Raw genomic sequence first — 23,028 nt, forward strand, 5'->3', positions numbered from 1 at the left:
GGCAGCTTACTGTTTCGTGTACGAGGAGGAAAGGCGAGAGAAACATCAGTGGCATAAATGTAGAATAAAACAAATAAATAAACAATTGCTTTTACTGTTTTACTACTTAATATCAGCCAATGAATAGCTGCAGTGCTCATTTGCGGGACCTACTTACAAACCATACATGCAGTGCAAAAGCACGAAACACGAAGTTTGAACTACTTAGTGTGTTACCAGCATCAAGAAACATTGTCACTGCTGTACGAACCCGCGACTAACATTTGATTCATTTTCTTTGTATTTCGCAATGCTAACTTCGCAGTAAAACGATTTTGGGGATAATTGTGTTACAGCTGTTTGCATTCGTTCCATTTCTGATTTCGTTTTCTTGCGCCAAACCATAAATTCAAGAAATGTAGCCCGTCCTTCTGGCAAATATAATGTAAGTTTTTTTTCCGAACCAACGCACGAAACCTTGCTTGGCCGGCGCTCGGGGTTAATTCAATTTCTTTTACAGGAGTGCTCTTTTTGTCCTTTCCCGTAAAAACCACTGTGTCCTAAGAAGCTCGCGCGTAATCGTGTTAGTCATGGAATGATGGATAACGGTGCTAGAAAGCTTTCGCGTGTTTTGTATCAACGGCCTCTCACGGGACTCTCGCGAACTCGCGAGTCAGAAGGCACTTCAAGGTGGCAAGGAGTGGCGCAAGAGCGCGGGCTTAGCGTTAAGGTTTTGCATTTTACCGACTACGACAAGAGCAGTTGAGCTTATAACGCGTTTATGGCGACAAAATCTAAAAAAAAAGCTCTTGCTCGATCTTTTCACTCGGTAATGGTATCTCCACTGTAAACCGACACGCATCAAGGCTACTATTTCAATGTTGTCAACAACTTTCGGCTTAGAATATCACCAACATATCATTATTTACTATTATCAATCATATTTTTTTTAAATAATAGACCTAGGTTATCGTGCATGTGATGGCCGAATACTGGAACGTCTTCATGTCAAAACCATTGTTATTGTTCCTCGGCTTAAATTTCGCTAATTCTAAACGGGCGTGAAGAAATGGTTCATTTGCCTTCACAGCCTTTTCTGATCGTCGTCGATTTCGAAACGTGTGACAACGACCATGTTTCGGGTAATCTCATCAGGGACCGTATGTAGTAATCACCTCTGTTCAGCGAGGTTCACGTGCTCCCTGCAGAGGCTCACTCCCCTTTTGAACCTATGCTTGGTGTTATAACGTAATGCAGTAAAGCATGCAAAAGTCAGAGCAGAAATTGGGCTGTCTGTCTTGCAACCCGTATCCTACATAACGATACCCAAACATCCTTTTAGCTGACGCAACCATTTGCTTGCGCCAATACATAGAATAGTCAAATTACCAGGAGTGCAACACGAGAAACTAATTTAGATTCCCAAACCTTTTCTATAGAGCTTTGCTGGTTACATTTCTTACTTCACTTACATGTCTCCTATATATTTCAAATGTTGTTTTCGTGTGTAAGTAGTAAACGATCGGACATTAAGCAACTAGGTCGTTGCACAAATGAAATAAATATAGGTCTAAGTCTCAATTTCGCACGGCACGTAAGGCCGATGCCGCTTAGAATACTTAGGATCTACTCCTGAACAGCTACTCCTCCCTAAGCACTTCTTTTCTCCACCCTCCCAACTATAACCCAAAGAATTAAAAAAAAAAGCTAATTAACTAAAAAATGAGGTTCCCACACATTTCATGGTCCCCCACATTTTTCAGTGATTTTCTTTCATTTTTCAACTGAACGGTGCTGAACAATTCTGAATGGTCCCCGGCGGTCGAAGAGCCTTCTTGTAAGCTTTCGCAAACTCAAACGTGAAAATGTGTAGTCCTAGAATGCCACACTTAAAGTAATTGAGAAATAAAAAAAAATTCAGCGACCTTGTAAAACGAAGCATGAAGCGTGCCGTTCGAAAACCTTTCATTTCGTTCCTATTTTATTCCATTTTCTTCCAGCGAAGAACGAAAACTCCAGAACAGACGTATTGGTAGAAAACTGCCTTATAAAGGCGCTCTCAAACAAACAAAACTTTCAATCGTAATTCTATTCACAACCAAACACAATCGATGCTGGTATATCCAACAACATAACTTACCTCTTACTGCTGCTGTACGTGTACATGGTGTGGAGAGAACGCATTTACCAGACGTGTGCTACACTCAGGAATCATGGTTTCCATAGGAACAGCGTAAATTTAAATAGGCGCATTAATTTTATGGGCGTCAGCATGCCTATGAAGGCCGCAAGACATGCAGCTACACGAGCTATAGAGAGTACTGGGCAACCACCCGTTGTCCCTACGCACTACACCTGTACTTTGACCATTATTGGTTTCAATTGTCTTAAATAAACAATGTTTAATGCCGGGCAATATTAACCGTAATATATTAGCTGTTTAATTATTTATCTTTTTAATTTTTTTTAATTTAAGACCCTCTCGTGATTTTCTCACGTGTTACCGTAATACTTTTTTTCCTTGAAAAGTGAAATCGAGTAACTGGAATCCTTCATCCAGCACCAATAATTAAAGCCATTTACCTAGGGCAGAGATAGTTGCATGTGCAGCAGATGGAATGTGAAATTGTAAAAAAAGAAAAAGAAAAAAAATAAAGAAAAAAAAAACAGTTGCAGGTGGAAAAGGAGAGAGAGAGGCATGTTGAGCTTCAATGCATAAATTAGCGTTTTCCTCAAAAAGTTAACTGGAACGCCCATGCATTTCGTCGCACACTTTGAAAATTAATATCTCGAAACTGGTTCAGTCCTGAGAATTCGTTCGAAGTGGACACGCCTTGCTATAATTCGTAGATAGAAAGGTGTGCCGCAAAAATAATTAATTAAAAAATTAATTAGAGCAATTATGTAAATTATTCAAATAGGAGTTTTGAGATCTCGTGGAAGTAATGGCCGCCTCATCGAGTAGTTTAGATCAAGGATTATAATCGTGCTATCTGCCTCGGACAATTTTTGAAAATTTGTTGCAGCTAAACTGAAGCACCCTGTATATATATATATATATATATATATATATATATATATATATATGTGTGTGTGTGTGTGTGTGTGTGTGTGTGTGTGTGTGTGTGTGTGTGTGTGTGTGTGTGTGTGTGTGTGTGTGTGTGTGTGTGTGTGTGTGTGTGTGTGTGGTGTGTGTGTGTGTGTGTGTGTGTGTGTGTGTGTGGTGTGTGTGTGTGTGTGTGTGTGTGTGTGTGTGTGTGTGTGTGTGTTATACGTGACCACCGGCAGTTGCACTTCGCACATTGAAGAGACAGGGCGTGTGTCGAGTGAGCTTCTCAACGGCACTTTGCAATGTGGTGAACGCGGTTTAAATCATCAACCCGGGACCTCAAGAAGGTGCGACGTGATGCTGACGTATTCTCTAGCATTTACCGCTAAATGCACACCGTATTCATTCATTCATTCATTCATTCATTCATTCATTCATTCATTCATTCATTCATTCATTCATTCATTTATTTATTTATTTATTTATTTATTTATTTATTTATTTATTTATTTATTTATTTATTTATTTATTTATTTATTTATTTATTTATTTATTACACGCGAGCGCACACCTTTTCCAAACCCTGGCAACGCTGCTCGCGGGAAGGCTTGCCGTAGATGCAGAGGCGAAGGCTCTCATCCTCTCACTTGGTCTTCCTCGTCGCTCACGCATCCCCTCTCCACGCATCCCACCCCCTCGCTCTCTCTCATCTCTCTTCCACGCTGCTCCGAAGCGCCGCTAAGCAGCGCTTTTATCGGCTCGTGGGCTCGGCAGGCAGTCTTTCTCCCCTCGAGCAGACGACGCGGTCGCGGCATCGTCTGTCACGAGCGAGAAAAACAAAATTGTTTCTCTTTGTTTGCAGGCTTCTTTTTTTTTCTCTCGGTATTATTATTTTCTTTTAATTCTGTCCAAATATCTTCGCTGTGCAAGTGTCTCAGCGTGCCTCAAGTGTGTCTATCCTGCATCGGCTTGGACAACTCACCGCTCCCTGTGCTCCTTTAGTGCGAACAAGTAGCTTGTCCAACGCAGTCCTATTCTACGCCTTCGTCGTGCTTGCCTGGGATATTGCAGCTTGCGAAGCACCCGTACGTCGGTTCTTCTCCATCTGTTGCCGACGTGCACGACTCTTGTGTGGTTGCCAAATTCCTCCTGTCTCGCAGACACGTTTTCTGTCTTCTCTGCACTACTTCGCTGTCATGTAAGTGAAACCACTCACCGTTGCTTTTCGATGCACTTACGTGCACTTAATTTCAGCGGCGAATTGTTTTATAACAGGCAAGTACGAGCGGATTTGTTTGAAGTTTTACGCAGTTCCGGTAGTGCGCGTTGGAAGGAAAACTTCATTTGGAAGTTTCTGTGTCACCAGGTGCATGCTTTTTAATGCGGAAGTATTCTAGGGCTACTTCCCTCGGAAATCTGGAAACCTGTCCATTCGGCTGTCAGTAGCGCGTGACACGATGCCCTCCATAGGTATACATGGGGTCCTATGGGGGTAAATATATAAGAATGCCTTATGACTACATATGGCTACTGATACTTATGAGTATCACTATATATGAGCATTGGAAAGAGTGTTTATGCATCATCTGACAAGTGCCAGTAGGGAGTTCCTGCAGTATTTTTTTTTTCTGTGTTTGTCTGCGTTACTAACTGAACATCGCTTAGATCAATGACCACAGCAGCGCAGGTTCTTACCAGTGACCACACATTTTTCGCATGTGCTCAAGACGCACAAGAAGAACTAGCATATACGCACATAGTCCAAAATGAAACGTACCAGAAAGTCAAAATCAACATGTCCGTCATTTCATGAACGTAATATTTGCGGTGTTCATACACGGACGCAGAGTATTGGAGTTGCCGCCTGTCTATTGACCATTTTCTTTACATCCCCATCTTTTCAAGTTTCTTACTAAAAGCTCTTAAAATAGGACGTAGCACTTAATGGGACAGACAACCGCTCAGAACATGAATCGAGATAACCCCGCTGATGCAAAGATTACCTATCGTATTGGCTAAAAGGAGCCCTTCTTTCTAATTAGACGCGGATTTGTATTTTTTATTCAGTAAATGTCGCAAAAAATTACCTTTGGCGCCCCATGCGGCAAGAACATGAAGATGCATAACTAACCTATCACGTGACCTTCTGCTAGTGTACGCGGTTTCTGGTCTTTTTATGGGTATTGAAATGCAGTACACTTTTTTTTTTGTTATGAGGATTTTCTACTCACAATGTGCAGATGTTCGTTTGTAGGGAGTAGTAAGTGGCGCTGCCTTCGCCTTGGTTTTCGATGAGTTGGCTGGGCTCGTCTATCGACAGATGTAACGACGACGGGGGCCAGCCATGACGTAGGCGTGTACTGGGAGAAAAACGTGGCAAAAATATAAGAAAGGTCTGCACAACAAAGCAAGCTTTTTGTACCAGCTTTTTATATTCAAAAGTGGCTGAAAAGGTCAAAGAGAAGGTGTTAAACCACAGTTGCACCGTGTGAAAGCAGAACGATGTGCGGTCTTCACAATTTGCGAGGCGAGCTATTGGCATCGCTCGCACTTATCGGCGTTGCTGGAGGAGGGACGCTTTTTTTTAGAGGCTGCTCCGATTAAAAAATTGTGCTTACAAAATATCCACACGCTTTTGGAAGTAACCGCTGCAGGTGTAAACACTACCGAAGGTGAGCTTTTCGTTGCGCCATAAAGAACTGGGTCCTTAGAATTCAATTACCAGTCCCGTTAAATTATCTGCAAAGTAACGAGAAAACACGTATTCTACAACCCATTTTGCGAGAAAGTATTCAGATACTATCAAAAATTATATGTAGAACAAATAGATAAAGAGAAGCAAGGAGAGATGGTGAGGTTAACCAGAAGCAGGTCTGGTTTGCTACCGTGCACAGGGAAAAGGGGCTGAAAAGGCTGAAATAAAGAAAGAAGAGAAATAGAGAGATAGAGAGCACTAGTTGCGCTTAAAGGCGCGCCCTAAGTCCATATAAACGGTCGCAGAGACCTGTCAACTTGAGGTGCTGCAGCAATGCCCTCACTGCTTACTGCGCCAGTGACGTGCGACTATGGTTCAAGTATTTTCTCGTGTGAACGTGATCCTGAGCCTCGCCGGTTTAATGTTGCCCAGAGACGGGAACAAAGCTAGAGGAGGTGTTCGATAGGCTCTTCGGTGCCGCAAGTGTCGCCCATATGGGTGTCACCCGTTCCCATTCGGAGCAAGTAAGCTTTTGTAGATGCCCTCTAAATCCAGAGGTGGCATGACAATGCCGCATCGTAGCGAGAAATTCTCGATGGCAGCTTTAAAGATGCATCCACGGAGTCTACGTAGGCGACACTTCGAGAGACCAGGAAACGACAAATAAATTTACTTGGTAGTTTGAGCCAGGAGATTAAAGTTTCCTTGCAGCGTCTGTTAGGGTTTTCATTTTGTAAGAATAACATGTCAACAGTTGTTCGCTGTAACGTGTCTGCATCAATTTTCAAATGTGAATGGTTACCGAAACAAACCGGGCAGAAAATTTGCATCTTATCAATCCTCGGTAACACAAGTAACTGGTGTAAATTATTAAAATGCTGGGGTTCTACACGCCAAAACCCCGTTCTGCTGATGAGGCACGCTGGAAAACCTGAAGAATTTTGGCCACCTGGGGTTCTTTAATGGGTACCTAAATTTAAGTACACAAGCGCTGCAAATTCTAAACTGCTTATCTGGAGACGTCGCGCTTTGTCCGCGTTGATGTCTTGCGCGCTGGAAAAGACGGCATTCATTATTCGTTACAATTCACACAATGAGACACTGTGGAAAAAGACATACACACTATGGCATGAAGAACATGCAGCCGTTATCTAAAGCTTGTGGGTCAGCCGCGTTCACGACTATAAGCACTATCGCCAAGCCGCTTTCTAGAGCCCTGGGGCATCTTTTCTGCAATGTATATGCGCGCCTTCCTAGGTGCTTAATTAGCGCTGTTGCACTTAATGAATAACGTACTGACTTACGCTTCCATTTTGTTGATCTTTGATAAACAAACAACACCGCTTCTACTTGCCTTTGCAAACAGTTTCATTCAACAAAGAGTGCGTCGCAACAAAAAACAATCTCACAGAATTTTTAAGCAACGTCCAAACAACACATAAAAGTTGAATTGAAAATGACATTTATAAAGTCAAGTGACGCTAAGCTTAGGAAAATGGCTAACGAAAGAAAAAACGAGCAACTCACAGCGGCATGAAAGAAAAGCAAGACAGCCCTTCCAAACGATTTCTAAAGCAAAAGACAAAAGAAAGAAATCGTAAGGTTAAATTAGAATTGCGAATTAACACGAAATTGAGGGGACCGTTGACCAAACAAATAAATCAGACCGAGAGAAAAGTATACAAGGCGTACACGCTATCTCCGAATGTACCTTAAAGTTTGCTCTGCGCAAAATGTGAGGTTAAGAAGTCCTGCAGCATAACAGAGAGCGCCGTCTTCTGCGTTCGCCCCTTGAGCGCCCAGTAGGCTACAACGTAACGAGTAGTTCTAAAGTTTACTTCAGACAGCCGCTGACGAAATCCGCTGTTATTTCCGCTGTTATTTACGGCGGGTATTCTCCAGCGTGTGTGCTTACATTTGCAGAGACTGTTCTGTTCGGGCTGTTCTTGTTGCTCGTGGAGCTGACTGCTGTTAGGCGCGCTAGAATACAGGAAGCGTGGTGCTTTGGTCTTTTTCCGCGCTCACTCGGTGTATCTGGACGTAACTATTTTTTGGAACAAAGCCAGTTGCAATGGCCCAGTTGTGCTCGGCGGCGGCAGCCATAAAGGGGCACATTGGAATCGGCGTCGCGAGCGCAGCTGCGCCGCCTCGCGGCCATGGCAAACATCATTCCTTTGTGTTCGGCCGAGCTTTTCGATAGCTTGTGCTTTGGTGACCGGCTTCGTTTCAGTCCGATGCATACGGCATGCTGTGATACATGTGTTTTGAGCCCGCGGAACCAGGCTTGTGTGCCGCCCTTGCTGTCTTTAAAATCTTGCAGTCTTGAACAGTGCAAAAGTAAGCGCGAAATCGCACAAAACATCCACATACATACATAACATACATACATACATACATACATACATACATACATACATACATACATACATACATACATACATACATACATACATACATACATACATACATACATACACACGCACGCACGCATATATATATATATATATATATATATATATATATATATATATATATATATATATATATATACACGAGTGTCAGTGCGCTGCTGCACCAATACGGTATGATGGTTTTTCTTCCCGCTTCGGCGTTATAACCATTATCTCCGACTTAATTATTTCTATATAGCTTTTCTCATCGACCATTACTCCCTTTTATTCCACGTAAGGATTCTTGCGCAGCGCAACACAATAGAGCTCTAAATGAAAACATATCTCAACCATTTGAAAAAAGCAGCCCTGGTACACGACTTCGCTTTTCTCAGTATGTGAAACTACGTATCCTCAAAGAGCATCAAACTGCAGAGACCGAGTGAAGTAAGTCTAAATCAAGGACTACAGTGGCCGTCTGTTCTGTGCGAAGATGTGACTGAGCCCCAGAGCAAATTTCACTTAAAATACCTTACTTCGCTTCCACAATATACCACTTGCGCGCAGGAGCAGCAGTGACAACGGCATCCGTGTGATGTGTCTTTCTCGCATCGATTTCGGCGAATCAGAGGCTAGCGTGTTACGAGACAACGCTCACCGACAACCAGCAAAGGTGATTAGCAAAGGTGTGGTGACGCCTTCGTAAGGTGTTATACATCAGAAACATCTTTATGTGGGCCGCCAAGTTTCGAATATATGCTCTCGAAAGTCGCGTCGCAAACACAACAGCGGGACAAAAAAAGAATATCCTGCATGCAAGCGCACAAAGGCTACAATTAAAGCCGGTCGCTGTTAAATAATGTACGTGTGACTCTGAACACCACCACATGGCAGAAAAATTCTTCGGGATAGCGCCCCCCCCCCCTTTCCTGCTCATAAAACGGAATAATAAATCCCTAACGCTTCGAGAGTAAACTTGGCGGCAAACGCGTGTTTTACACAACGCTCGCAGGAGATCAACAAGAATTCCACCCTCGATAATTCAATCAAATTTTTGTTTTGTTTTTCTTTTTTCTTATGGCGCATGAACCCGAAAACCCGCGCAATAAGGCAATGCGCTGCTATAATTATATGTAAACGAAGCTCTGGAAATATACGGCTGGAATTTATATTGGTCGGGCACTGTTATTAATTTGTCTTATTTCGGAGTCAGTTACATGCTTGGAGCGTTTGACCGGAAACGGGCTATTTGCCGTAGTTCTAAAGGGCTGCTGAATCACCCCCCGGGATTGATGAAAAAACTGTTGCTCCAATCCACGCTGTGAAGGGGGTTGGACAGCGAAGCTGTAAACGGCACCCACAACGATTACCCATTGTGACGTCACTTGAATTTACACAGGTGGCTCTACAAAGAGTGAAACCGAAGACAAGTGAAATGTACTTAACCACACTCTTTATTACTTCACAACGACATTATATATTCACGCTGTTCTTCTGGCGCCTGTACTTTCCGTGGTCTACCCAATGTAGCCTGGAATCAATTAACCGAATGAGTTGCTAGACCGTGGTGACGTCACTACGTGATTTCTATACTGTTGGGTACTTTTCCACTCGGAGTAGCTTACGCTACCGTAATCTTCACCGGGAAACACACACGGGAGAAGGAAGGCTGTAAACGACACCCACAACGGTTACCTATTGTGACGTCACTTGAATTCACACACATGGTTCTACAAAGAGTGAAACCAGAGACACTGGTTTTACGAGGGTTTTGAATGACGTCAACCCCTTTCGAAGCACCTGCAAACCTAATCTTTACCGAAACGCGTCGGAGGGTGTTCCCATTGTTCGCAGGCGCCTTCTGATCCATCATGTGGTTTTGATGCTTGTGTTGGGGTTTTTCTTTTGAAAGAGTGCTGAGCTGTATGCTGTATGCCTGATTTCAAAGGAGATATACTGTTTGTATTCACTTTCTAGCCTGGCGTTTTTTTGCTTACGCCAACGACACGAAAATTTCCTTGGCTGGTAGAGGCATGCAGCTTCGCTGTAAAAAACAGAGCCCGCGGATAGCATACGCTGCTGGGAACATCTCAGCCAAGTTTTGCAGTCGTACGTGGCGCGTCGAGCTCGCGAGCGTAGCTCGGTCACCTTTCTCTCAAACGATTTCTTTCAACAGAAGCCTCCTGCTCACTCTTTTCAGGACGCTTTATTTCGTAATAAAGCAGATTCCCGTACGCGGCTGCTACTGGCAAATAGTTGACATCAATAAAGAAGGGTTTGTATCAGCGCGCTTCTTCCTACTGTTACTGACTGTGTTTAATAAACAGGCTGAAGTAAGAGAAAATGTACTTTTGAATTTCGATAATAATTACGCGCTTCCGGAAGAAGCCGAGTATGATCTGCTCACGCTCGGCCTCTGCCGCCCGCGTAGGAATTAAAATTTGGCCACCCTGCTTATCGGTGTCGTAGCCGTCGGTTCTCGCTTATTTCGACTAGCTTTCAACACTCAGCTAGCCTCGGACCACGCGAAACTTTAAGGTTAGACCACACCTTTGAGGTTAGACCACACGCACGCTTCCCAGCGCGATCTCACTTCTGGCCGTGCTTGCTTAGACGCCTTGGCAGACTTCGCTTCGTATTGAGCTACAGCGCTTCAAAGTGCGCAAGTTGGATGTGGCTACTATCCGTCGGTCAACCTGGTGCAGGACAAAGCTGGTCCGCACCACTTAGCACAGCCAGGCAGGAGCATGTGAGCGCGAGCACGCACTCAAGTCCTGTCGTGCGCTACAGTTGCATGTAGCTGCGCTGTGCTACGTATAGCGTAGATACCGCGGCTGCCGCGGGGTGCCGCGATAAATCCGCTGGCTGAGCCCACTGAGACTCGCTGAGGACAACCGCGTTTGGCGCGTCGTAGGCGACAAAATCGGAAGTAGCGGCGTCTACGTTAGCATCCAAAATCAAACTTGAACTGCGTGCGAGCGCTGTGGGCACGCCTCGCTCCGCCGTAGTATATGCAGTGCAAGGCATTAAAGAAGGTACGGGAACAAAGCGAACGGGATCATACGCGGCCTTTGATTGCCAATAACTCCGCTTCTCCTGAATGCATTAGAGTATTTTTTTTGCGGCAAAGTATTCTGAAATAGTCGATTTTAACTTCAAATGCATTTCTCAATTTCGATAAAAAGTGGTTCAGCGCCTCTCACCAGGCGAGATAGCAAATTCTGGTTATACTCTGGGTGTTGTTACCTACTCTCTAAGCAGTGTTCTACAATAAGAAGCTTTTTTTTCAAGTTAGTTCATTAATAGCAGAGATAAAAATATTTGAAGTGTCGCGAACCCGTGATTTCAGGAGGCGATCGAGCGTCACCCCCAGCATAGACACTCTCTGCACATGCCCCGTCTAGCCTCCGCAAGCGGAATTCCTACCCTGCGTTCTCCCATAATGGAACCGGAGGATCGCGTGACGAATACATCACGGACGCCACCTTATTTTTTTTTATTATTATTTTTTTAGCGTAGCGCCGGCGAGGAGCAGGACCAACGATGTTTGATTTATAATTTAAGCCGCTTTCCGCGGCGCGTATGGATGGAATACTTAGCAGACACGGTCGTTAGCGCGCATTGTATGCAATGCGTTTGTCAGCTCAAAATGGCCAGACCTGGTGAGAGGCCCTTCAACGCAGCTAAACACCCCTATGAAGGCGTTGTGCAATAGCTTGTCGGGCGCTCGAGTTACTTCAACAAAAAGGACGTTAAATGAAGCTGAGTGTGTGTATGATAAATTTGGCTGCACGATTCAAAGCTTCGTCATTCAGCCTCGAGTACCAGAAAACGTTTTACAGCTTTGATAACCGACTTTCACTTTTCATCTTTTATTTTCCTTCGGTGCAGGCCTTCTGGACTTACCCTCTTAGTAGCGGCCTGGCTTCTAGCGATATGCCGTGTGGGTTCGGACGACCCGGTACCTGACCTCTGCAACCTCATTGACCAGCCCATGTACTGTCGTTGCGACGCCAGCGATGCGGACGAAGTAACCGACGTCACGTGTTACGTAGGAAGAAAACTCCCGGAGGACCATGTTGTTTTTCAATCATTCGAACGGCAACCGAGTGTCACTTCTGTAGCATTCACTGCCTTCGGTAGCGAGTATAAGCTCGACTTTGTCCCGACGTTGGCATTGCTCCACATGCCGCAAATCGAGCGGCTAAAGGTCTCGCAAGCGGAGCTCGGGGACGTCAAGCCTCACTCGTTCCACAACCTCTCGCGTCTCGTCGTGCTCTCACTGGACTCGAACGAGATTACGAGCTTGGACACCGACGCCATCGCGGACCTTCCCCGCCTGAAGAAGCTCGAGCTCGGAGACAACAAGCTGAGGAGGCTGCGCGCCGGCTCTCTGAAGAACCTTCCTTCCCTGACGCACCTGTTCCTCGAGCGCAACCAGCTGGAGGTGGTCGACGACGGCGCGTTCGAGGACCTGGGCGCCCTGCGGGAGCTGGAGCTGAGCGACAACGCCATCGAGAAACTGGGCGAGCAGAGCTTCCGCGGCCTGGGGAGCGTCGCCAGGCTCGACCTGTTCCGCAACAAGCTGACGCGGCTCGAGGCCCGCCTGTTCAGCGGCATGCCCCAGCTGGCCGAGCTGGACCTCAAGTACAACGCGCTGTCCGAGGTCGACCCACTGGCCTTCGAAGGGCTGCCGCAGCTGACCGTGCTCTACATGTCGTACAACCGGCTGCGCGTGCTGCCCGCGCACATGTTCCGCGGGGCTCCCAACCTGGTGTCCGTGGACCTGTCGCAGAACCAGCTGCTCACGCTTACCTGGAGGACGGTCCAGGACCTGGCGAAAATCGACGCCGAGTCCTTCGACATGAGCCTCACCGGTGAGAGGGGGCGACATCTTCCCGTTTGATAGTTTCTGGAGTTTTCTTTCTTGAACGCATTGGTTCCTTCAGGGATTACGATTCTTGGACCATAATGTTGATAATGAGCGCATACATACAGTATAAGCAAATCCCTCCCTGAAAATTCTTAACATGGACGAAGTTTTAAGAAAAAACATCATCCACTCGAAAATAGCACTAGGCTACAAAGGAAGCACATACGGGTCTCCAAGAAAGTTTCGCAGTTGAATAAAGTTTTGTTCTGTTTAGGGGGATCGAACCCGAACCCAATGTCTTTTCGGGACTAGCAAATGATATTTCGAGCCCAATTGGCCCAGACCCAATACCTCTAGGTTATTCTGGTTAACCTGCCTACCTTCTGCCTTTCTATCCCCCCCCCCCCCCCCGCACACACACACGCACGCACGCACGCGCGCATGCACGAACGCACGTTGTCGCACAAGATACGACACGACTCCATAGCCTCCAAGGTAGAAAAGTGATCCTTACTTTCCAGTAATTTGACTGGTTGGTTCGTGCGCAAAAGCTTTCTAATTCTTTACTCATTCTAAATAGCGTGTGTGTGCCGGGGAGCACGTATACGCCACGAGAACGCGAGCCGCATCGGGCAGCGGTGGCGCACGCGAAAACTTCGCCCTCGTGCTCTTGACCTTGAGGGCACTGGGAGACCCGGTATGCGTGAGACCGACTCACAAAACAGAGGCCACGGGGAGGGGAAGCTGGTGTATACAAACACCGTCCGCCACGGCGCCCCAAGCCCCGCGATCAGCCCGCACGCGTTTGAGCTAGGGAAACCCTATACACACTGCGCCAGTGCCGACAGATTGGTTCCTGTCGCCGTGCTTTCCAAAGCCAAGCGCTATAGCAAGGGAGATAGCCTCGCCTACTTTCCGTCATGGATGTGCTCTCAACAAACGGCGCAATGCTTCCAGGCGCAACAACCAATATAGAAACCCCAGGCGGTGTTCCGTTCTCTTTCCTACTATTCCTGGCGTGTACAGCGAGTTAGCCCGATCAAATAAGACCAGAATCTGCACGCTGTGAACGAGAGAAGCATGCCAAAGAAGCAAAACGTTTTCTGAGACGTATTGGGCTTCTATTTTCCGCCCCGGCGGCGGGCCTGTTTATACAGCGCCGCCTCCCCTTTACTGCCGCGTCCTGTATATACAGGGCGTGTGGCAGGGCTGCGGCCTACCGATGTTACACTCAGCCGGCTACACGCGCTGGCGTGTTCTAACACGGGTAGTCGTCATTTCGGGATAGCCTCCCAGCTATTACGTGTGTTATTGGTCCCGACGCAACGAGAGACCGTGACTTCACCACGACGAAGATGTTTACGCCGCGTGGGTCTGGAAGCGAAGCTCGCCGCACCGTTTTATCCGAGACAGTCTAAACAAAAGGGTCATCGGGGCTTCAAGCTGCTGCTAGCGCCGGCTGTCACATCCAATCTCCCTTTAGCTCATCCTTGCTTCGTTTTCTTTCGCTTGTGAGATCCTATGGTTAAGGTTTGTTCTTTTTTCTTGATCCAGTTTTTCAGCTTGCTCTCTGTCTCTCTCTCTCTTCTTGGATGTCTTCTGCGATGAACTAATAGAATCGTCTTTGCAGCTTCATGTGCCGCACCAGTCACAAGGCTAGCACAAACAGTACCCAGACTGTCGGCTCTTCCTGGGTGTCTTGTTTGTTGACTAAGGGAAATATTTTTTACAGCGAAACTGTTAAGGGCTAGGTTCCCCATGATCGTGTCCGCGTGTAGAAAAAAAAACTATCATCAGCAGTATTTGCTTTGGTTCCATGTGCATGGCGGTCCCCCCCCCCCCCCCCCCCCCAGTAGTTCCTTAGCACAAGTGTCAAAACGGATGATGCATGGCCCATTGTTATACTCCTCGCCACCGACGACGCCTCTTTAACAAGTGTCACGATACTCGGCAGCGGCACATCCCACCAATCGTTGTGCCCCTTTGTCTCGTGACGTAGAGATCACGCTGTTATCAGCAGTTGCCCTTTGGACTCGCTATGGGACGGATGCACGTTTAATCACATCTTCCAGGATCCTGATGTCAGGATGTCAGGATCCTGGTGATGCCGTGCAGTGTGCCGTGGCTATGAACGTTGTGGCTCATATGTTATAGTCTATGACGATGGGGCGGACTTGGGCCGCAAACGCACTACTTGGCCATCGCGCCGGGCGAGAACAAGATGTCGGTGTCTTTGGTCTTTGACTAACATGCCGAAGACGCTCTATATAGTCAATAATGATAATTTATAAATTCACTATAGCTAGCAATATTCACTATAGCAGACCCACCATTGTCACAACTTTGCTTGACTTCACAGTGAAAGGACTCTGAAGTTGTTGTTTTTTTTTTTTTTTTTGCCTTACGATGCTTCCATGTACATCTTGATTTACTTTACTTGATCCTTATTCCATCTCCTCGACAAGTCCCGGGTTCCATGCATGTATCTGTGGAAGTCAGAACTACACCTCCAGACTGACAAGTACTCAATGTGTCCGTTGGCGTACTTTGTTTTTTGACTTGTGCGCTTGCATGCTGCCTGGACCACGTTGTAATCTTCTTATACTGCATAAAACGCTTTTTCGCACCATTGTGGACAGTTTAAAATAAAGAATTACAAATTCACGGAAATAGGTTTACGAATAGAAAGAAAATACAAAAGAAATTCAGAGGAAGGTCTACAAAATACAACACAAGTCCTCTCCCCTATGTACAGCGAAGAAAAAATTTTGAGGTTCCGCGAATACCGGAGCAATATTAAGTGCAGTAAGTTTCGCACTGTTTTGTGCGATAGCGGTGCGCTGGGTTAGAGCGTGCATTAATCGGTATCGGAGGATGCCAACGCGCACGCGCACATCTCGGAGACTAGAAATTGTGCACTTACGTATACCTAGCTGGCGTTGTTCAATAATTGTAAAACCAAAATTACTTTTGTCGGTGAATTATTAATGAGGAGTGCGGTATGATTATTACATTCAAAAGAAATTTTAAAAAAGACATGCGATAACAATGAGAGTGACCGAGTAGCTGGTGATGGACAAGGAAAACCCGAACCTCGGTAAAAATAACAAACTACCGGAATACAGAACTCGTTGGCAAGGTCTCCGATATGCCACCGACGTCATAATGACGCAGTTAAAACCACGTTCGTGTAGTGACGTTACTCGCCGGGGTCACCACGTGTCATGGCATGCAAGACGCGTCATGTTGCATCGCGTCATGTTTGGCGCGTAACGGTGCTTTAAAGTGCACAATTAATGAAGACATTCCATTAATCTTACAAAACACTGGTTACCTGTTCTGCGCTTACATGACTTGCCCATGTCCACTTTATATTTTTACTCTTTCTTTGTTGTCATTTCTTTTCTTTTTTAATCTCGTGTAGTAGCATTATTTTAGCTTCGGCAGACGTGGTGTGAAAAAATAACACTGATTTGCTGGTTGGTTCTTACGTAGAATCAGCCGTAAAAGCTTATGGAGCACATGATTATAGGGCACAGGGGACAATAATCCGAATTTCTGCGAATTCTAGCACAAGGGCCTCGAGTTAAGTTTCAATTTCTAGTAGTCTATGTGACCAAGCTACTCGGTGATCCATTTATTTAGTAGCGTCACGCATTTACAGAGCGTAAATTCATGCTTGTCGTGGAACCCGTGTCCCGTAAACTATTTTAGCCGACCGACTGTTTACCATAGCTACAGGAACGCAACGAAAGACGGCGTGGCGTACTCGAGGACTTCGAGTTAATTCGGTCACTTCTAATTCCCTCAGGGTATCCCAAAATACCAGTACAGACGCATCTCTGCAATCTGTCTTCAATGCAACGCGGGCGCCATCGATCTCGCGTTTTGCAGTAGCACGTCATATTGCCTGATCTATACGACTTCCGCTGGCTGAGGATATCGTGGGCTGCGCTGTTTGCGTGTTGTCTTGCCCTTCGGTCCCTTTCCTGCCTTCTGGATTTCCTTGCCGTGGTCCAATTTTCTTATTTGTTTTATCTTTTGAAAATTATTGATACATCAGATTGTGATTTAGCTGATAGTCTTATACCGTTTTCCTCGCCTAGACCGGTGGTGCACTCAGCATCTGCAGCAGCTCCCAGAGATGAAAGCCTCGCGAGATGTCGCTCTCGTCCTGCGCTTTTCCGAGCGTGAAACAAACACGAAAACAGACGAGCCACAGCGTCCCGTTTCCAGAGGTAGCTCCGCTGATTTCGATAAGATGGATGAAATGGGCAAACGCAATCCGTCAAAATCTCGTGGGGCCAAGCAGAGCACTCACAATGCGTCCCCCTACACATTCGTGCAATTGTTTTGCCTGTTTAGTCTGCGCCATCTTAGAGCGTCTCCGTTTCCCCTCAGTTGTTCGCAGTTATTTGATTTGTCTACCGACTCTGGCTTTTTTCTGCCCAACTTTTGCTCGGTGACATCGCTTCGCTATCGCGTTCCCGGCTCCAAAAAGTTGTCGCAGTTTCACCTGAAAGGTGAAGCATCAATTGCGATAGCAAATTTGTAGAGAGATATACGGAGTAATGATATTAGCTTTATCAGCTGTATAAACTTGGACATGCAGCAGCACCGGCAACGCGCCGAACTGTTGTCGACGCCGTCGGCATTTTGCCCGCGTTCGCTCAAAATGCGTGCGGCGTTGGTGACTGTTGCCGGAGCCTCTGATATAAATAGGCACTTGGTGCCGCAGCTAAACGTCGCCTCCCTTCCCTCCCCCTTCCCCCCCTCCCCCACGGCCTCTCGCGCATCGGAAGAAGGCGCGTTTGCTCTACATATATGGTGATTGTAAAGGAGGAAAGAGACGCCTACTTCTGCAGCCCTTAAGGAAGCACGGCGCAGAACGCGCGTTTGTTCTCCGCCGTGCGTTCACTCCCCGTGAAAGAGCGCGTCCCTCGCGCCCTTTCACTCGCACATACAGCGTTCGGCGGCGCGCGGCCACGATTTCATCTCCATTGACGTCATACGGAACCTCACGGCGACGGCGACGGCGACGGCGACGGCGACGCCGACGGCAGAAATCTGCTTTTGAGTGTCCATATAATTGCTATCGCAATAAAACGTTTCCAAGTCCCAACTTCCGAGACTGCCACTAAAGCGTTAAGTTTTCGGAGAGCACAAACGCTGCATCGCTGGGACTCTTACAATTTCCTTCGAGCGAGTATTTGAGATAATATTCACCGTATACACTTCAGTTATGTACGGATTCACGGCTCTGGAAATCACGGGCAGCGTTTGTTTTGTGGATATACCACAACATTACGGGACAAATTTATGCCTCTATTGTTAGAATACTGCTCGTACTCTAAGCTTCGTGGTGTACACGTTTATTATGCGCCTAATTTTGACACGATCCGCTAGCAGACATCAGTGCGAAGATCAGTGGCGTAGGAAGAGATTGGGACAGAACAGGTGGCGTGATTTCCTCCCTCCCACTCACTTCTTGCCTCCCTGCCTGCGGGAGCACTGTCACTGCAGGTACTCCATTATTTCCCCTTTCCCCTCCCCAAGTGTAGGGTAGCCAACCGGGCACGTCCTTGGTTAACCTCCCTGCCTTTCTCTCTTTGTTTCTCTCTCTCTCTTTGTCCTAATAGTGGTGGATGGCGAAGCAAGCATTGCTCATCCGCCAGCCCTCTCATTTGCCAGATACCTCTGTTACTCATAGAATTCACAGTCAAAGTGCACAGCACTGAACAGGCGCAGTTTGACTGGTACCGGTCAAGTTGTGGTTAAAGTTTAATTATATGTTAAAAAAGAATACCGTGGAACAAAAGGCTGTAACCTGACGACACTTCGGCGCCCAAGTCGGAGCCAGTACGATCTTAACTGCAAGCAATGTACGAACGGGCAAAAAAAAATTGCTCTCTAAAATATGGCAAACGTTCTTAGCCCTTATTTTATATCGTAAGTCTCTTTTTACTTTATGAAATATCACATCATTTAAACGCACCTTAAATCAGCCTGCTTCCTGGACAGTTCCAGGCATGGAAACGAGAACAAGAACCAAGCGTTAAATGGTCACGCCATGATGCCTTGTCAAATTGATGAAGAGCGATGATGTTTAAGCGTGTTCTACTTACCTGTTCAGAGAGTTCTTGTTTCTTTGAACTTGAAACATCAGAGACGCTAACGTAAAAGATCAATGTCAATCTTATGACGAAGTTGTGGTAGACGCGCCAGCGTTTCTATTATTACCCGCTGGCGACATAGTGCCAGCCACTGGAGTATTCAGAGTTGTAGGGAGTGCCAGTTATGCCAATGTGCGGGTGCTGCAACTAACCAGGAACATTGAGCCAGATACCGCGGACTGAAGTTTTAGTAAGCGTTGTGCCTCCACGAATTTTGAAAACCGCAGAATTAAGAAGAAAAAAGTATCTCTCTCTCTCTCTCTCTCTCTCTTTACATATACTGTCAATCCCAATGGTGATTATAACAGAAGGGCGGTTACACGGGCGGTTACACGGGTGGTACAGAAATCCACACTGACGCCAGTAGCCCAGGCCTCGGTGCCGTTCTAGTCCAGAGGAAAGACGGACTTGAACGGGGGATAGCTTATGCTGGCCGGTCGCTGCCAAAAGCGGAAGTGATGCTGACAAACCTCAGCGCAGGACACGCCTGCATGTATCGGAAGTTTATCGAATGTTATCGATGGTTCTATCCGCTGTCTGTTGTCCCCGAACATTGCGTAATCTCATTGCAGGTATGCGCGACGCGAATATTCAGAATTCAAAGAAATATTCAAGGAAATAGAAAATTTATATAAAGTCAATAACGGAATTGCAAAGTGATGAGGTGAAGTTATTAGGTCGGCAAGAACAGAACGGTTTTCTATTAATGTAGCGAGTAATACAAAAGTCACAGCTGTAACATAAAGACTACGATGAAGCAGGCAAAACACTGCAAGGCCAAGAGCCTCAAAGAGAGGATGTGGCATTCAAAATATTCAGCGGGGCATAGAATTTCTCACGATAGCCCCGCTCACCCCGAGAGGGCGTGGTTGGAGAATTATTTTAGTTATTCATTAAATAAGTGAAAAATTATGGAAATCAGTTACTATGCGTTTGGCAGCACTAGAGTGCTGATTTCTTGAACAGAACATTATATGAAACCAGAAACCGGCGTAATGGGAACGTAGGTATGAATGGAATAATGCTTTACACCCATCATTCGCGATGGCAAAATAAAAATCCATATTAATAATATCGTGTAGAAGCATAACGTAGTTTGGATACAATAAGATTTGTTATCAAAATCAACGTGGAAACGAAAATGGCTTCTGACTGCACCTGTGTCAATAAGTATATAAGGTTTATATACAGTGTGTATATAAGCGGCAAAATGGAGCTGGGCAGGCCATGTAATGCGTAGGATGGAAAACCGGTGGACCATTAGAGTTACAGAATGGATACCACGAGAAGGAGAAAACTAGGTCGGGTGATGAAGTTAGGAAATTTGCAGGCTCAAGTTGGAATCAGTTAGCGCATGACAGGGGTAATTGGAGATCACAGGGAGAGGCCTTCGTCCTGCAGTGGACATGAATATAGGCTGATGATGATACAGGGTGTCCCAGCTAAAAGTAGCCAATGTTTTAAATACGACGGAGTGTGCTAGGAGGCTCAAACCAACTCAGTGGTGTTGAGGATCGCGTGTCCTAGTCTACAGTATTTTTTGTTTTGTTTGGCAAAGTCAATTACTTAGTATAAATTAATTACCTAACTTTTGAAACAATAGCTTCACCAAGAAAGTGCCAATACAAAAGTTGTAGATCACATTTAAATACGGCCGACTGCAGTGTTTGCAACTAGGTACCATTGATGGAGCTTCTTGTAATTGTCTTTAAAGAAAGACCGCGAAATACAATAACAGGCGCATGATAGCGCCACTACTTCAGCGCTCCCAGACGACTGATCAAGAAACGAAATCCGATTGTGTCTGCAGCGCTGTCCGGGACAGGCTTGGTGTTTCAGGTGGCCGCAAGATACGCGCCAGCAACTCTCGCTAGTAAGATATGATCGCGAACGAACAGAAGAACATGACAATTCTATTTTCCTTCCCAATTTAGCCATCCTGCGGTCAACATTCACTCAAGCCCGAGATTTCTTTTTTTTTTTTGTGTGTGTGTGTGTGTGTGTGTGTGTGTGTGTGTGTGTGTGTGTGTGTGTGTGTGTGTGTGTGTGTGTGTGTGTGTGTGTGTGTGTGTGTGTGTGTGTGTGTGTGTGTGTGTGTGTGTGTGTGTGTGTGTGTGTGTGTGTGTGTGTGTGTGTGTGTGTGTGTGTGTGTGTGTGTGTGTGTGTGCCTTGCGCGTCGAGGCTTCATGCCCCAAGTGGAGCGAATGATGCGTTTATGCCACGTCATGTCGAAACGCGACACACGTTCATCACCGCCGCTCGCTCTGTGCGCCCGATCACGACACGGTACGCGTGTGCGTCTCGTAAAAAGGCATGCAAACAATGTACTTCAGTGATCGGTCGTCTGGGGGCGCTGAAATAGTGGCGCTATCCTGCGGTTGTTTTTGTGTTTCGCGGGTGTTCTTTAAACGCAATTACAAGAAGCTCCATCAATGGTACTTATAGTTGCAAACACTTCAGTCGGTCATATTTAAATGTGAGCTACAACTTTCGTATTGGCACTTTATTGGTGAAACCAATATTTAAAAAGTTAGACAATTAGTGTGTACTAATTAATTGGCCTTGCAAAACGAAAAAAATACCGCAGACTAGTAGGACACGCGATCCTCAACACCACTGAGTTGGTTTGAGCCTCCTAGCACACTCCGTCAATTTTAAAACATTGGCTACTTTTAGGTTGGACACCCTGTATACATATACACTCGTCAAGCCAGGGTCCGACTTTTCGCGTCCGTCAATTGCCAAAGTCCCAAATGCGCATTTGTGCTTCGGTAGCATTGAACGTTTAAGACTTTAGAAAGCTAATGACACTTGCTGCAACGCAAGACACATACGCTCTCGTATAATGCGACATTAACCGTTTTGATGCAGCGTTAATTCTCGTAGGTTAGGTTAATTAAAAGAAGCGCTAAATTTGCGCCGTATGACATTGCTACTTCTCGTATTTTTGGCTCATTCGTGCGTATGTGTTTCGTTTCTTTTCTTTATCTTTTTAGCAACAGTTACAATCGTATGACAAAGGCAGCAAAACGGTAATGTTCACCTAATTAAGCTGCTTTCTTTGAAATCACAGAGCCGATGTGGCTGCTCAGCAAAAAGGAAACAAAACGACTTCTGTCAAGCATAGCCCGCCACTTGTGAGGAAGCGCCAAGAAAGCTTGTCCTTTCTCTCTCTCTCTCTCTCTCTCTCTACGTTACGTTCACCTTTCGGCTGCTTAGCGTGATTTATTTCAGTGATTATTTGAATGCACAAGAAGCAAAAGTGCGGGTTTTGCAAACTCAATTCTGGAATCGTTGCCCCATTCTATATTCAATTTTGCAAGTAGCTTTCCCTCGTGATAAATCTAGGTTTCCTTAACAATATTAAGTTACACAGTACGAAGCATATGCAGGTTCACTAAGAATGATACACTGTCAAGCAGCTCACTAGTGAAAGAAGTAAACATGTTCGCGTGCCGTTTACTGAGTCGTGCGTGAGCAAAGGAACGAGCCTTTCAAGAGGCACCAACGAACGCCACCAAATGAGTTCGCACCGGTGAAGTATACGTTTTTAACACATAGTTTTTTTTATCCATTTGGCGGAAAAATGTTGGCATCATTATGGAAAAAAAATCAAGTCCGAAGTTTTTATTTTTATTTTATTTTTTTTTAAACCATCGCGCCACAACTTGGGCGCCGCTATAGGTCAGCGCGACGTCACAGATTTAAATGTGCTTTCTCGTAATAGGACCGTCTGTTTAGTCACACAGGAAAGTTCTCGAAACTCCCTAGATAAAGCCTTTGGTTCTCTCAGTATCTAAGGTATAGCTCTTCTTCACCGATATTCGATAAACTAGAGCTGTGTCGACGTTATCAAAATCTATGACGTC

The 23,028-nt window shown here is 45.8% G+C and overlaps 1 protein-coding gene across 1 annotated transcript in view; it reads left to right on the plus strand.

The window, feature by feature from the left end:
• The window catches only part of LOC119457068 (uncharacterized), an 86,618-nt gene that overhangs the window by 56,137 nt on the left and 7,453 nt on the right, over positions 1-23,028 (plus strand). The window contains exons 7-8 of the mRNA XM_037718895.2: positions 3,939-4,226; positions 12,005-12,990. Of these exons, the coding sequence (XP_037574823.1) occupies positions 3,939-4,226; positions 12,005-12,990 (1,274 nt within the window). The remainder of the gene's footprint in view (positions 1-3,938; positions 4,227-12,004; positions 12,991-23,028) is intronic.

This window comes from Dermacentor silvarum, chromosome 6, assembly GCF_013339745.2.
Source record: "Dermacentor silvarum isolate Dsil-2018 chromosome 6, BIME_Dsil_1.4, whole genome shotgun sequence".
Lineage (NCBI taxonomy): Eukaryota > Metazoa > Arthropoda > Arachnida > Ixodida > Ixodidae > Dermacentor > Dermacentor silvarum.